The sequence below is a fragment of the Salmo trutta genome, chromosome 9 (assembly GCF_901001165.1).
Source record: "Salmo trutta chromosome 9, fSalTru1.1, whole genome shotgun sequence".
NCBI lineage: Eukaryota > Metazoa > Chordata > Actinopteri > Salmoniformes > Salmonidae > Salmo > Salmo trutta.
In genome coordinates this window covers 22,259,578-22,274,439 of record NC_042965.1, presented here as the reverse complement: position 1 = coordinate 22,274,439, position 14,862 = coordinate 22,259,578, and the positions used below count along the sequence as shown (strand labels likewise).

The 14,862-nt window shown below is 45.4% G+C and overlaps 1 protein-coding gene across 1 annotated transcript; it reads left to right on the top strand.

Moving 5' to 3' along the window:
* rasl10a (RAS-like, family 10, member A) lies at nt 1-14,820 on the top strand. The gene is made up of 3 exons (XM_029763036.1): nt 1-775; nt 9,452-9,576; nt 11,771-14,820. Exons 1-3 carry the CDS (start codon nt 560-562, stop codon nt 12,042-12,044), a joined length of 615 nt encoding a protein of 204 aa, XP_029618896.1. The 5' UTR covers nt 1-559; the 3' UTR covers nt 12,045-14,820.
* Nucleotides 14,821-14,862: the final 42 nt, after the last annotated feature.

Sequence of the window (14,862 nt, the reverse complement as noted above, 5' to 3'; positions counted from 1 at the left end):
AGCCTGAAGATCCGTAAGAAAAGCAATAATGGGCTCGTTAATGTTGAGATAATTCAAACAGTAAGTGAGATTATGTCCCTGTGGAAATTCCGAGGACGGACTTTGCGCTCCCTCCTAGGGGACGAGGGCGCGGGGGGTTGTTCCCCAGAAGATTAGCATACAGTTTCTCCCTATGGAATGCGGAGACGTTGCGAAAACCCCCTCCCCGGTATTGAATCTTGGAAGGATTTTTTTTTAGGACTATTAAACGAAATAAGCTCAAGTGACGTTATTTGTGTTTCGATGTGAGAGAGATTGGATAACAGCAAACATAACCATTTAATTTAAAAACATTGACGACGGATGACTGTTTCGACCTTTCTTTACCTAATTATAAGGTTTAGCAAAATCTACATGTTTGGGCCGCAGCAAGCAAAAAGTGTTTACTTCAACGTAAAATAACTTGGCTTTGATCTGTGCCGGAAGAGCAGCAGCGATATTTCCTGGGAACAAGACCGCTGCTTGGATCATCTTTGTTGAGTTGCAAATTGGTTTGGTCGCTGTCCATGGTGTTCCAGGAATGGTGGAGACGCTAAGTATCGCTGTTATCGGAGCTCCCGGAGTCGGGAAAACTTCCATAATCCGTCAATTTATTTATAATGACTTCTCAGAGGTTTACACTCCAACCCGAACCAGGTATGTGTACAGACCCTCTGTCATTTTGAACGGTAACATGTACGACCTGAAGATTTTGGATGTCCCGCCAATTTCGTCATTCCCCTCAAGCTCGAGCCAGGTAAGATAGAAAGTGACTTTCTATTTGGGTTTTTCACTTATAGGAAAGATACTAGCATTCTCTTATTGGGCTCAAAATATATCCTAGGCTTTAATGCTATAATTTCGAGATGTGGTAAGTGTTTGCCTCATTGTCTTAACTTACCTTTAGGTTATCAGAACCTATTTGGCCTCACGCTAATAGTTAGAGCCCTGGAAAATTACCATCGCGCGCTTCTTCAAAAGACATCCGTTGCATTTTGTTCTTAATCAGATGCCCCTTAGAGCAGTAGTTGCTATGGGGACCTGGTGTATTACTTCAGTGGTAAGCCTAGGCTATAGGCTACTTTATATATTTGGTGTTTTAAAACACACGCACGCAAGCACACACACTCTCTCTTTCTCTCTCTGGGCTCCTCACTGCATTATATTGCCACCCTCAGGCAAAACGAGGGATGTTTATGTCATATTGAATTGATCCATATGTTCTGCCTCTATGACTCCGTAAGTAAGTCATTTTTGGCTATTTGCTCCTAGACCCACGACCAGAGGACACTCAGCTGCCCAGCCTCAGGGCACCTGAATCTGGCTGGGGTGATGGAGACTGTCTGCCTGGCTGAGGGGAGTGATGTGTGCTCTTATCAGAGGAGGGAACTGGAAGCACATGTGCTTTGACTTTGTTCGAGCTGGCACACAGATCCACAGCCCATCAAGTAGCATTCAAGTGTTTGGAGTGGCAGTAAGTGCTACAATTCCACATTGAGTCATAAACTCTGAATCGATAGCAAATGGTTGAACTTACTGCTGCTAAAACACAGCATGCTCCAACATAATGACCAATGCATTAAATGAGTAAAAGTCAAAATGGAGATTCTCTTAGTGACCTTATACAGCAAGCTCTAGCTCCATAGATATGCCCTGGCAAGAGCAGCTAATGGCAGATGAAACACCATACAGTAGTTGCAGCTTTTTCCACTGACAGCCAGTGGTTTGATCAATTCAATCTATTTTCTCAAAGCTGTTCTGCTTTCAGACAGCACTTGCACCAGTCTCCTGCTCTCTCTGTATCTCCTTGTCCTCACCTTAAATGAGTGACAGACACACATGCATATATTAGTGTGTGTGTGTGCGTACATGCTTGTATTCATGCTTAAGGGTGTTTCTGAATATCTAATGACACCCTCACACACCAATCTTGACCTCCTTACTGGTCCACAGAAAGCCTGTCTGTTTCCCTCCCTGGACCTGGCTGCTGGGGCTCCAGATGGGGTTCTCCAAGGTTACCACAGAGCTGGTTGGGAGAGCTGGCTGGGAGAGCTGGCTGGGAGAGCTGGTTGGGAGAGCTGGCTGGGAGAGCTGGTTGGGAGAGCTGGCTGGGAGAGCTGGCTGGGAGAGCTGGCTGGGAGAGCTGGCTGGGAGAGCTGGCTGGGACTGGCGTCAAACACAGATATTACTGATAGTTGCCAGGCTTTTGTCATTGGCTGAGGGAACGTGTTGCGGCCTTTCGACTCCATTGCAAGAACTGTATTTTTTGGACAGGTATGGTGCCACTGAGAAATTGAGATCAGCCCATGGAGGAGAGATCAGGCCATGCAGCCAAACAGAAAGCCCTCTGAATTCATAATGGGCATGCACGGTGCTTCCTGTAAACAGAAGATTCAACACACTGAAGAGTAGTCAGCCTCAACCCAGCCAGGCACCACCAGACAGAGCCAGCAGGAATGCAGGGGAGAATTCAGGATTCTAGCCATTTACAGGAGAGAGAAAGAAAAGAGGAGAATATGACAACTGTCTCTTAGTATGTGTTAAAAGGTCTGCAGTGTGCTTCATTGTCTCCAATCTGTGGAGCGGAGTACCTCAACACAATCAATCTGATTTTCTTTGCTCTTTCTTCAGCTAAATGCCTCTTAGCCATCATTAGAGCAGTCTGGCAAGTGCAAACAGCAGGGAGAAGACAGGATGGATCACATTATAGAGTCTGCAAGGTGTGTGTTTGTGTCTGTGTACAGTACATCCCCAGGGGCCTCGTCACATAAAAATGTGTAAATTGCACATCTGTTCTCTGACTCCTACATATATAATGCTGCATGAGCATTGTTGCTTTCCTTTCACACGTTACAGCACCATGATTCATTATGTCTGCATATAGATTAGTTATATCTTTCAACAGTTGAATACTTAAATGGAGAATTGGTTGAATATGTACATAACAGCCTCAACCTCTTCCGAGAGCAGTTTAAGACATCGGTATACAGTATCTAACCAACACAGACATCTCTACCAGTACTTAGGTACATTTTAGATATTTAGCAGATGCTCTTTTCCAGAGCAACTTACAGCAGTGAGTGCATACATTTTCATATTTTACATACTGGTGCCCCCCGTGGGAATCAAACCCACAACCCTTGCATTGCAAGCACCATGCTCTACCAACTGAGCCAAACAGGACCAGGGAATCATTAGTTGAGTGCAACAAGAACACTGCTATCAGGCAGATTTGTCAAGGTTCATTTCCTCACGAATGGCTCTGAGAGCAGAAGCATTAGCATCTCTTACTCCTCTGTGTTCTGTTCTGTAGCCCAGCCTCTGAACCACCCTACCTGGTCTTCCTTTACTGGCTGTGACAGGGGTGGTGAGGCATTCCCGCTTTCCACTCCGAGCGAGCGCTCTCCTCTTTTACTTCCATATTTAATGAGCCAGGAGGCCCATGGTGGTCTGCAGAGAGGTGGCTGTCTGGGCCAACATCACAGGACAGAGCGCTCTAGAACAAGAACAGACCCAGGGACTCGATTGAGATTTACTCTCATTTTATTTGGAGCTGATTGGATTAAAGCACAGTGCCCTGCTGAAGGCCTTGAGGGAATAGAGAGACTAATAGAGACGAGAGTGGGGCTGCTGCAGCCTATTAGATAGGTTAGAAAGAGTCTAATGCCCACCATATAAATCCAGATTCACTAAATGAGGTTCCTCTTCCCCCACATGGTACCAGGGGAGGAAGATGGTGAATAAAGTGATGTGCGTCAGTATGTCTCCATGTTTATGGAAGGGGCCCAGGTTTCTGTTAGGTAAGTGCATGCAATAAAGGACGTAGTACTTGTACTTTGGCTCTGGTCCATCATTTAGACTCAGGATGTTTACTTGTTTAGGTCTCTTTAGGCAGGCAGGGCAGACGCCACTTCATTATTTAACTTTGGGGATGGTAACAATCATTTATGTTCTGGCGGGGCTGCTGTCTGTTTTAATTTGTTGCTGTTTGCATTCCCAGAGCATCTGTCACAGTTTATCGATAGGATGTGATGACAGATGGACTTAAGCCTTACAGTGGATCCCATTCAGATTTATTCATCTTCTGATATTGTATCATATCACCATGACTTCCACACATAATGCTCTCTCGCTCTATCACTCTCTCGTCTCTCTCTCGTGTCTCTCTCGCTCTGTTTCCATTTGCTTCTCTCTCTCCTACTATGATAATGTATACTAATTTTATTAGATACACCATCCCGTTCGCTCCTACAGACAGTGAGTTTGCTATATAAAGCAGGCAGACAGGCATCGAGGCATTCAATTACTGTTTGCAACTTTGAGCGTGGTATGATCATCAGTGCCAGGCGCGTTGGTTCCAGTATCTCAGAAACGTCCAGCCTCCTGGGATTTTCACGCACGACAGTGTCTAGGGTTTACAGAGAATGGTGTGACAAACAGAAGACTCCAGCCGCCATAGACTGTTCTCTCTGCTACCGCACGGCAAGCGGTACCGGAGCACCAAGTCTAGGTCCAAAAGGCATCTTAACAGCTTCTACCCCCAAGCCATAAGACTCCTGAACAGTTAATCAAACGGCATCCCGGACTGGCAAATAACGACAGAGCACAACAGTGGTGTGCAGAACGGCCTCTACAAAATACACAACTCGTCGGTCCTTGTCACGGATGGGCTATTGCAGCGGATGACCCCCGGGTTCAACTCCTATCAGATAAAAACAATCGAGTTCCAGTGGGAACTCGATCACCAACACTGGACAATTGAGGAGTGGAAATACATTGCCTTATCCGACCCGGTACTAGATGAGTGTACATAATAAACTGGCAACTGAGTGTATATAGAATACAATGTATCTATTTTACTGTTCATTACATCAGATGAATCAGAAATGTTGTCTTTCTTCTGGATACGCTCTCTTGGCCCTTTGTCAGCCTCTGCAGATAGGCTCTGTCACACAGACTGGCAGAGCAGGTAGAGATGTGTGTGTATTAAAAGGCCGGCGCTGTCATCAGAGTCCGGCAGCTGGAGGAGACAACAGATCAATGCCATCTTAAACCCTAATTAACCCCGCAAACACTCACAGGTGTAATGTGGGCTTGTCTCCCTTGTGAACAGTAACTCAATAAGTCATGAGAAGCTCAATCCCAAAGGGGCAGAATAGTGTCTGAGGTATGTCTCCAGGTATAACCCTTCATGACCATGCTCTCTTCTCTCTGGATGAGCTGTGTTCGGACACCATTACTGTCTTTGGGAGCAGTGGGATGCCAGCTCCCTCACATCCTGGTAAAAAAGTGACCAAGGACCTGGGTTGTCAGGGAAACCTGCTCTGTTTGGCACTTGAAGGGAGCAGGCTAAGCTGCGAGTTTTAATAGTTTTCAAAGAGCCAACTGGAGAACATATAAACACACACACCTGTGCGCACTCACACACACATACACACGCACAGTTCCAATGTGTGTTTACTTTCTTTAGCTCCTTTCCACGTCCTCTTTTCTCTCTTTCTCTGTTGTTCTCTTCTCGGTCCTACAGGTGTGAGAAGGTGGAATAGTGAGTTTACAAGCCGCAGTGTTGCCATCGTTTCTGTGTACAGAGCTCCACCTCCACATAAAAAATAGTACTTGGATGACAAAGAGATATGAGCCGAGGATGCAACCTGTATTTTTAGCCCACAGAGAGATGGGGGTGCATTTAACACACCTACTGTAGATAGAGAGGGATGTGATCATGTGTACTGCTTAAACGGAAAAGAGAGATAATAATCTGGAAATAGGAATTGATGGGGAGTGGGGGGGCAGAAAGAGGAGAGATGGTAGAGGAATGCTGATGATCTGTCATCTATGGTCACTACCCCTCTTTCATTCCTCCTGGAAAACTATTGAATAAACCCGCAGGGAGAAAAGGCAATAACAGCAAAAATGTATAGAACTGAATCTCCCTATGTACATTCTTTTCACTGTCGACCATTATGTATTTTCTTGTCCTCCCTTCTCTTCCTCCTCATTCTCTCACTCTCTCCCACCTTTGTGTGTAATGATCTCGGTGCCACATTGCTTGCCTCCATGGCTGATCGCCCTCATTATGTTTCAGACCTACTGTATGTGTGACTCTCCCTTCCTCCCTCTCTCTCACACACACAAACGCAGTGGTGCCGAAAATCCCTCAAAATTAAATAAAAGCTATTATTCCTCGTCGACATGGATATGTTACCATTGTCATCATTACAGCTCACATTGGTCCCTATCTCCTCTCAGATTCTGCCCCATTACTGCATCCGATTCCCCACCCTGTTGATCCATCCATCGCTCTAACCCTCCCTCCCCCCTCTTTCTCCATCTCTCCTTCTCTGTCCCCCAGCTAACAGAACCACTTTTATATTAAACTCAAGCAGGTAGAGCTGGTGACATATAGAGAGAAAGAGTGAAATTGCGTAAAGTGAAATACACTACCGTTCAAAAGTTTGGGGTCACTTAGAAATTACCTTGTTTTTGAAGAAAAGCAATTTTTTGTCCAATAAAATAACATCAAATTGATCAGAAATCTAGTGTAGACATTGTTAATGTTGTAAATTACTTTTGTTGCTGGAAACAGCAGATTTTTAATGGATATCTACATAGGGGTATAGAGGCCCATTATCAGCAACCAGCACTCCTGTGTTCCAATGGCACGTTGTGTTAGCTAATCCAAGTTTAGCATTTTAAAAGGCTAATTGATCATTAGAAAGCCCTTTTGCAATTATGTTAGCACAGCTGAAAACTGTTGTGCTGTTTAAAGAAGCAATAAAGCTGGCCTTCTTTAGACTAGTTGAGTATCTGGAGCATCGACATTTGTGGGTTTGATTATAGGCTCAAAATGGACAGAAACAATTAACTTTCTTCTGAAACTCGTCAGTCTATTCTTGTTCTGAGAAATGAAGGCTATTCCATGCGAGAAATTGCCAAGAAACTGAAGATCTCGTACAACGCTGTGTACTACTCCCTTCACAGAACAGCGCAAACTGGCTCTAACCAGAATAGAAAGAAGAGTGGGAGGCCCCGGTGCACAACTGAGCAAGAGGACTAGTACATTAGAGTGTCTAGTTTGAGAAACAGACGCCTCACAAGTCCTCAACTGGCAGCTTCATTAAATAGTACTCGCAAAACACCAGTCTCAACGTCAACAGTGAAGAGGAGACTCTGGGATGCTGGCCTTCTAGGCATAGTTGCAAAGAAAAAGCCATATCTCAGACTGGCCAATAAAAAGAAAAGATTAAGATGGGCAAAATAACACAGACACTGGACAAAGGAGTGGCCAGCACTGTCACCGGATCTCAACCCTATTGAGCTGTTGTGGGAGCAGCTTGACCGTATGGTACGTAAGAAGTGCCCATCAAGCCAATCCAACTTGTGGGAGGTGCTTCAGGAAGAATGGGGTGAAATCTGTTCAGATTACCTCAACAAATTGACAGCTAGAATGACAAAGGTCTGCAAGGCTGTAATTGCTACCAATGGAGGATTCTTTGAAGAAAGCAAAGTTTGAAGGACACAATTATTCTTTAAATCAAAAATCATTAACCTTTTCAACGTCTTGACTATATTTCCTATTAATTTTGCAACTCATTTCATGTATGTTTTCATGGAAACAAGGACATTTCTAAGTGACCCCAAACTTTTGAACGGTAGTGTAGGTCTTTAAGACAACTTTGAGTCAGTCAGGTAGCCTGCGGTAAACCAGACTGAAGCCATAAAACATGTCTGACTCGCGTTTTGTGCATAATGCAGGCCCAGTACAGCTCTCTGGGCTACACATGGCTGAGATCAGAAACACAGAAACAGAGCACTGGCAGAGGGCCAGTCTCCTGTCAAGCATAACACTTGGAACACATCAGTACTACAGTGCTACACTGTTCAGCCCTGCTGTACGCAATGACGGGAGGGCAAACAGCTGACAGATGAATAGTAATGATTTGCTAACAATAATTAAAACACACAGCACAATGGGAGTGATTTGCTACAGCCATTAAGGTAATTGCTTCAGCCATGACACAGTGACCCAATCACCTCCCTCCCGCTATCTCTGTTTCTCTCTCTGTCTCTCTCTCTCTCTCTCTCTCTCTCTCTGTCTCTCTGTCTCTCTGTCTCGTCTCTTCGGTTTACATCTGATTCCCCACCAAAATGACTTATTGACAAACTCCTTGTTTAGACTTATCTACAGAATAAACAGGATGCATTTAGAGTACTCCTCCAGTGTTATCCTGTTGATTCTCATTACTGCAATGACATTCCGCTCTTCTTGCCGTATTGATTTCTCACTGTCTGTTCAGAAAGCTAGTGTTGGAGGTGAGTGAAGGGGAATGCTTGTGCCCTCTGCCAGCTCGCCCACTCCTCCACCCACTGCCTGTCAGCCTGGTGGGGCTCAGGCCAGGGCTTATGTTCACACCCTGTTGATCCATCCATCGCTCTACCCTTCCCTCCCCCTTCCTTCCTGTCTATCCACCTGCTGCTCTTTAATCTCTCCGCTTCTCTCTCTCTGCTTTCTCCTTCCATCCCTCCCTCCCCAATCACCCTCTTCCCTTTTTCTCTCCCTCCCCCAGCTAACAGAACTCCTTATAGATTCAGCTCACGTAGGTAGAGCTGACGACATAGAGAGTGAGAGAGTGAAAGTGTGTGTGAGAGAGAAACAGAGAAACAGAGATAGCGGGAGGGAGGTGATTGGGTCACTGTGTCATGGCTGAAGCAATTACCTTAATGGCTGTAGCAAATCACTCCCATTGTGCTGTGTGTTTTAATTATTGTTAGCAAATCATTACTATTCATCTGTCAGCTGTTTGCCCTCCCGTCATTGCGTACAGCAGGGCTGAACAGTGTAGCGCTGTGGGACTGATGTGTTCCAAGTGTTATGGTTGACAGGAGACTGGCCCTCTGCCAGCGCTCCGTTTCTGTGTTTCTGACCTCAGCCATGTGTAGCCCAGAGAGCTGTACTGGGCCTGCATTATGCACAAGCCAGGTAGAGTCAGACAACGAATTCGTTCTTAACTGACTTTCCTAGTTAAATAAAGGTTAAATTAAAATTACACCTCTGACTGACTCAAAGTTGTCTTAAATCTATTTGACTCTACGCTATTTCAATTTCAACCGAAATGAAGAGGACAAAACCTCCTGACAGCTTTTGAATAATTGAATGTGATCTGTGACTACCTCTGTTTCAAAAACCTGCTAAAAGAACTCCTGTCCTCACAAGCGTCACTGTTTTATGGGAGATATGGGAGCAGAATACATTCCATTTGAAGATGTTATTTTGGTCTTGAAATATAAATCATTTATAATCCTGTTTCACTTGTCAAGTCAGTGACAAGTGAAACAATATGTCTTCAATATCCTTCCTATTTTTGGATCTTTGTGTGCCTGTAGTGGGTGAGTGATGTCTGTATGTCTGTCTGTCTCTCTTTCTCTCTATCAGGAGTGGCTGGACCTACGCTGCAGAGGGGTGCGTAATGCCAACGCTTACATCCTGGTCTATGACATCTGCTGTGTGGAGAGCTTTGAGTACGTCAAGATGATCCGCCAGCAGATCATGGAGCACAGGTAAGGGAAAAACACAACACAGTGACAAATATGGACCAATTAGGTAAAACACCTGTGGAGAGACCCATACACGGCTACAGAAGACCAGCAGTCATGTACTGTATGTAAAAGAGAAAAAGGACCAAAGACATCTGTCATTCTGACTACAGGCCTCTGCACCTGCATTCATTTGCATATTGATAGGGGAATGAATGGCCCTCATTTGTTGAGTTCTAAAGAGATTCACATCTTTGCAGCTCTGTGACAGGACCTGCCTTTAAACTGCAGTGCACCATCCCTTCCACATGTACTAGTGTTTGCTCCTCCTGAGCTGCAGGTGTGAAAAGCTAGATGACCTGCCAGGCTGTCCTGATCTGTCCTGGATAGTCTGACTGGCTAGCTGGCTGACTGGCTGTATCGCTCACTGGCTGGCTGGCTGTATCGCTGACTGGCTGATTGGCTGGCTGGCTGGCTGACTGACTGACTGACTGGGTGACTGACTGACTGGGTGACTGGCTGACTGACTGGCTGTCTGGCTGACTGGATGACTGACTGGCTGACTGACTGTCTGGCTAATTGACTGGATGACTGATTGACTGTCTGTCTGGCTGATTGGATGACTGACTGGCTGACTGACTGTCTGGTTGATTGACATAGGGTGAGGGAGATAGGGAGGATGGATGGATGAGTTTCCTGGTGAATAAATCGGAATAATGGAGTAGGGGACATCCAGATGCAGGTTATTGGGATTTGTGTGGGCTAGAAGGATGGGAAGATGCCTGGGAGGAATTTCCCCTGTCTTTCTGCTGCTGCTTACTCAACCCACTCCAAAACAAACACACACACACACACATACTGCACTCTCTCACACCCGCATTCTCCCTCATCCAGAATCCCTGCCTTGTCAGTTTTCTGGCTGTGTTTTCTTTCTGCCCAAAAGCCCATAGCTGCCTTCCTTTGATGTAATGAAGACTCTGACAGCTCACACAAACACACACACACAAACAAACACACACACACACACACACTCTTCTAAACCGCTGCTCCAGAGACCTTCAGGCCTGGATGGGTATTTGAGAGGGTAGCAGATGCCTGCTTGGTGTTGGGATTAATGGGGTTGGTTTTATGTCACCCCACAGCCTCATTACCAAGTTGAATTGAAACCTCTCAGTACAAGTAGCTAGTTCGGACTGTGTTTATATGGAAGTGTTAAGTTATATCCACCAGAAGCTATCATCACATCTCAATTAGATGCAGGTTCATCTTGGATATATAAATCCTGAAGTGAAATTGAGCATTTTTTGTTGGTCAAGGTGTTTCCCTATTGTCCATTTCCCTTTGTATTCTTATTTTGTTTTAAACGTTGTCTTTTTATTATTATGTTTGTGTTTAGGGGAGGGGGGCTCTTTATGTGTGTATGTCTGTGTTCTTTCTTGAATCATTGCATTTGCAACTCAACCTGCTAGCAGGGAATCTGAGCTTATTGTATACAATAGCATTACTGTCAGCCTCACTTGAGTCATCACTGCTTTAGCCCAGCTCGCAGCCTGCCATACAGCTTCACAATCCAATGTGCTGTGAGAAACATTTCCCTCCACATTTAGTCTCTGTCGATACGGAGTGTGGAGGGAAGCCCCTAGGGCCCCAAAGCTCTGATCCACCCCCACACACCTCCAACACAGTCAGAGGAATCAGACCACACACATCACATTATTTTATAGTGGCATTTACACACACACACACACACACACACACACACACACACACACACACACACACACACACACACACACACACACACACACACACACACTGTGGCTGTGGGTAGACACTACACAAGCCCCGACATGTACAGAAACACTCATACTGCAGAAATCCTCACACACAAACACCCATTGACCTCTCTGGAAGAAGGTGTCTCCAGTCTCCCTGTCATGCTACTGACCTTCACAATGTCACGAAGAGGGGGAGGGTGAGAAGGCTCACTTACTCACGGACCAGGAGACTCTTCATCAATGCAGTCACCTTTAAATTCGTATTTATACACAGGATGTGTGGAGAATAGGAATTATGTGACTGGGATTTCTGTGTAGCTGTTGGACCACATGTTTGTTAGCTAATCACATTGCAATTCTTTTTCACCTTTATCCCTGTGCTCTCTCTCTCTCTCTGTTCCTTCCCCCCTCTTCTGTCTTCCCTCTCCCTGTCCCTGTAGGGAGGGTAGCAGCAGTGAGGTTCCCATCCTTGTGGTGGGCAGTAAAAGAGACCTGCAGCGCCAGCGCTTCACGCCTCGCAGGGCCGTCTCTGTGCTGGTCAAGAAGACCTGGAAGTGTGGATATGTGGAGTGCTCTGCCAAGTTCAACTGGCATGTGGTCCTGCTCTTCAAAGAGCTGCTGGGCATCGCTGTAGGGCGTGGCATGAAACAGAACCACACCCCTGGGATCCGCCTACAAGGGGCGCTGCAGAGGAACCGCTGTACTGTCATGTGACCCAGTGGACTCCCTCCGGTGTAGGGTGAAGTTGCCCCAGTTTTGCAGTTTCCCCACTAATAGTAAAGGTTAGGATTGAGGGAGGGGAAGCTGATCCTAGATCTATAACTAGGGGAAACTTCCCCCAGGAGCACTTCCTTCCCTCCTATGTCAGAGTCATTGGAACCTCAGTCACACCTCAGGGGGAATGGTTATACAGAGAAGACTTCTATCTAAATGGCTGGAAAACACCCCGAGGCCTCCTGCTTTACTGAGCTCATTTTCATATGAGGTTTATCTGACTCGGACCCTGTAGCTACTAGGACTGACATTGGTTCCTGTACTAGACGTGCATCTTTATCACCTATCACAACACCCCAGTTCTGTCACAATGTTCCCATTGAGAGGAAGGATGAAGAGGAGGAGGATGAAGAAGAGGTTTTGTCAATGGATTTCGAGGAGTAGAACATCTACTTCCACAGCTCTGGTCACAGGTCACCCAAACAATTATCATCACACCACAGCTCTGGTCGCAGGTCACCCAAACAATTATCATCACACCACAGCTCTGGTCACAGGTCACCCAAACAATTATCATCACACCACAGCTCTGGTCACAGGTCACCCAAACAATTATCATCACACCACAGCTCTGGTCACAGGTCACCCAAACAATTATCATCACACCACAGCTCTGGTCACAGGTCTCCCAAACAATTATCATCACATCACAGCTCTGGTCACAGGTCACCCAAACAATTATCATCACACCACAGCTCTGGTCACAGGTCACCCAAACAATTATCATCACACCACAGCTCTGGTCGCAGGTCACCCAAACAATTATCATCACACCACAGCTCTGGTCACAGGTCACCCAAACAATTATCATCACACCACAGCTCTGGTCACAGGTCACCCAAACAATTATCATCACATCACATCTCTGGTCACAGGTCACCCAAACAATTGTCATCACACCACAGCTCTGGTCGCAGGTCACCCAAACAATTATCATCACACCACAGCTCTGGTCACAGGTCACCCAAACAATTATCATCACACCACAGCTCTGGTCGCAGGTCACCCAAACAATTATCATCACACCACATCTCTGGTCGCAGGTCACCCAAACAATTATCATCACACCACAGCTCTGGTCGCAGGTCACCCAAACAATTAGCACCACAACACCAGGTGTGGCTCTGAGCTTCCCAGATTGCAAGGCAACAGCTCATACATCATGATGGTTGAGAGCTTGTGGACTGTGTGCATCTAGTGGGAATAAGTACCATTACTGACATGACTAGGTATTCTCCCCATATTAGCTTAGTCTCATACATGTGAGTGGAAAGAATGCAACTTCTTTAAAAGTTTTCCTTTTTTTAAACGTGAGGTAAATAAATGCCCTGGCTGTCATACTTGAAATTGCATTATTCTAAGATCGATGCATCATAGGAAAGGCTAGGTTACAGGGGTTGTGTGGTAAATGTGGGTGAGTCAACAAGATGGATGGCTTACTCCTGGTTTAGTACATCCACATCCTCTTTAGGGGTAGCAGCACCAGAAACCACAGCTCTCCAAAATGCCCCCTAAACAGGAAACCATTTCATTTCTTGTTCAGGAATTGTCCTTGTACTCCAGGCAAACAAACATTCACTGATTGGAGGTGCTGGTACAAAATTATAGTGCTGTCACTCCCTCTTCTCATTTAAAGTCTATTGTTTAGAGGGGGATGTGAGGTTATCTTGCATCAGAAAAACACTGCTGTCGCTATCATGATGAAGGACTTTAATCCTCCCTTCCTCCTGTCTTCCTCAGTCTGTGTGCTTCTGATGAATACATTATATCAATGGCGCTCTGGGGCCTGCAGGAAGCTAGAGGGGATGTCTGGCACAGATATTGAATGTGATGCAGGAATAGTAGGCAGTGGTTTGAAATTGCTTGTAAGGTTAAGCCCAGGTTGATGGGCAGGGTTAGTGAAACAGAAGGCCAATGGAAGGAGAAAAGAAAGGAGTAGAGACTATATTATGGGCAATAAAGCTGCAGAGCACCTTGACCAGCACGACAAGTTGTATCCAACCACAGACACCCTGTACAAGTCTAGAATGCCTCACATAGAATGTATTAAACCTCCCTGCTCTTGGATATACCCAGACCACCACACACACAAGAGCATACACCCCCAGAGCATTCTAATATATTAGCATCCTACCAAACAAACAGAAGACTTTTTGCAGTGTCTGAATTGTGCAAGATATTTATATTGTTTGAGAATGTGGTAAACATGTGTCCTGTGATTGCAGACACCCTGTGACAATGTTTGCACTGAAAATGAGTACCTGTATTGTACGTATGTATGTGCATCATTGATTTGCATGTTGTTGCTGCCAAGGCAGCAGGTCAGGGTTTAATTGCACTGGTGTGATTGTGTAGCTGTAATTTCTTTACCTGTGTGTACTGTATATGCTTATTATCGGAGACTATCAAAAGCAGTTGAGAGGTGTGTGTTGTGTGTGTGTGTGTGTGTGTGTGTGTGTGCGCACAGGCTCCATTTTACTGAAATGGTAGTTAGACAGATTTCTAAAAGAGAAAGATTATGTAGCATCTGAGAGTAATGGTAATTTCTCCAGTAACAAGAATGGCCAACCATTTCAATGAGACTGTTTGTGTGAGTGTGTCGTGTTCCAACATCAAGGGCTACATTTTCTAACAGAAACATCACCTTTTTTTCAATAGTAGGTGTTAGTTGTTTTGTTTTCGACAATGGTCAAATTAAACGTGTTGCCCACAATAACCGGCCTTCTTGTCTCTTAGTCAGTATTTTTTCATTCACACA

Excerpts from the sequence above, each read along its gene's own strand:
- rasl10a (XM_029763036.1), top strand. The coding sequence starts at position 560 with ATGGTGGAGACGCTAAGTATCGCTGTTATCGGAGCTCCCGGAGTCGGG. Across the intron at positions 776-9,451 it reads TCCCCTCAAGCTCGAGCCAG|GAGTGGCTGGACCTACGCTG; the intron begins GTAAGATAGAAA and ends TCTCTCTATCAG. Across the intron at positions 9,577-11,770 it reads CAGCAGATCATGGAGCACAG|GGAGGGTAGCAGCAGTGAGG; the intron begins GTAAGGGAAAAA and ends CTGTCCCTGTAG.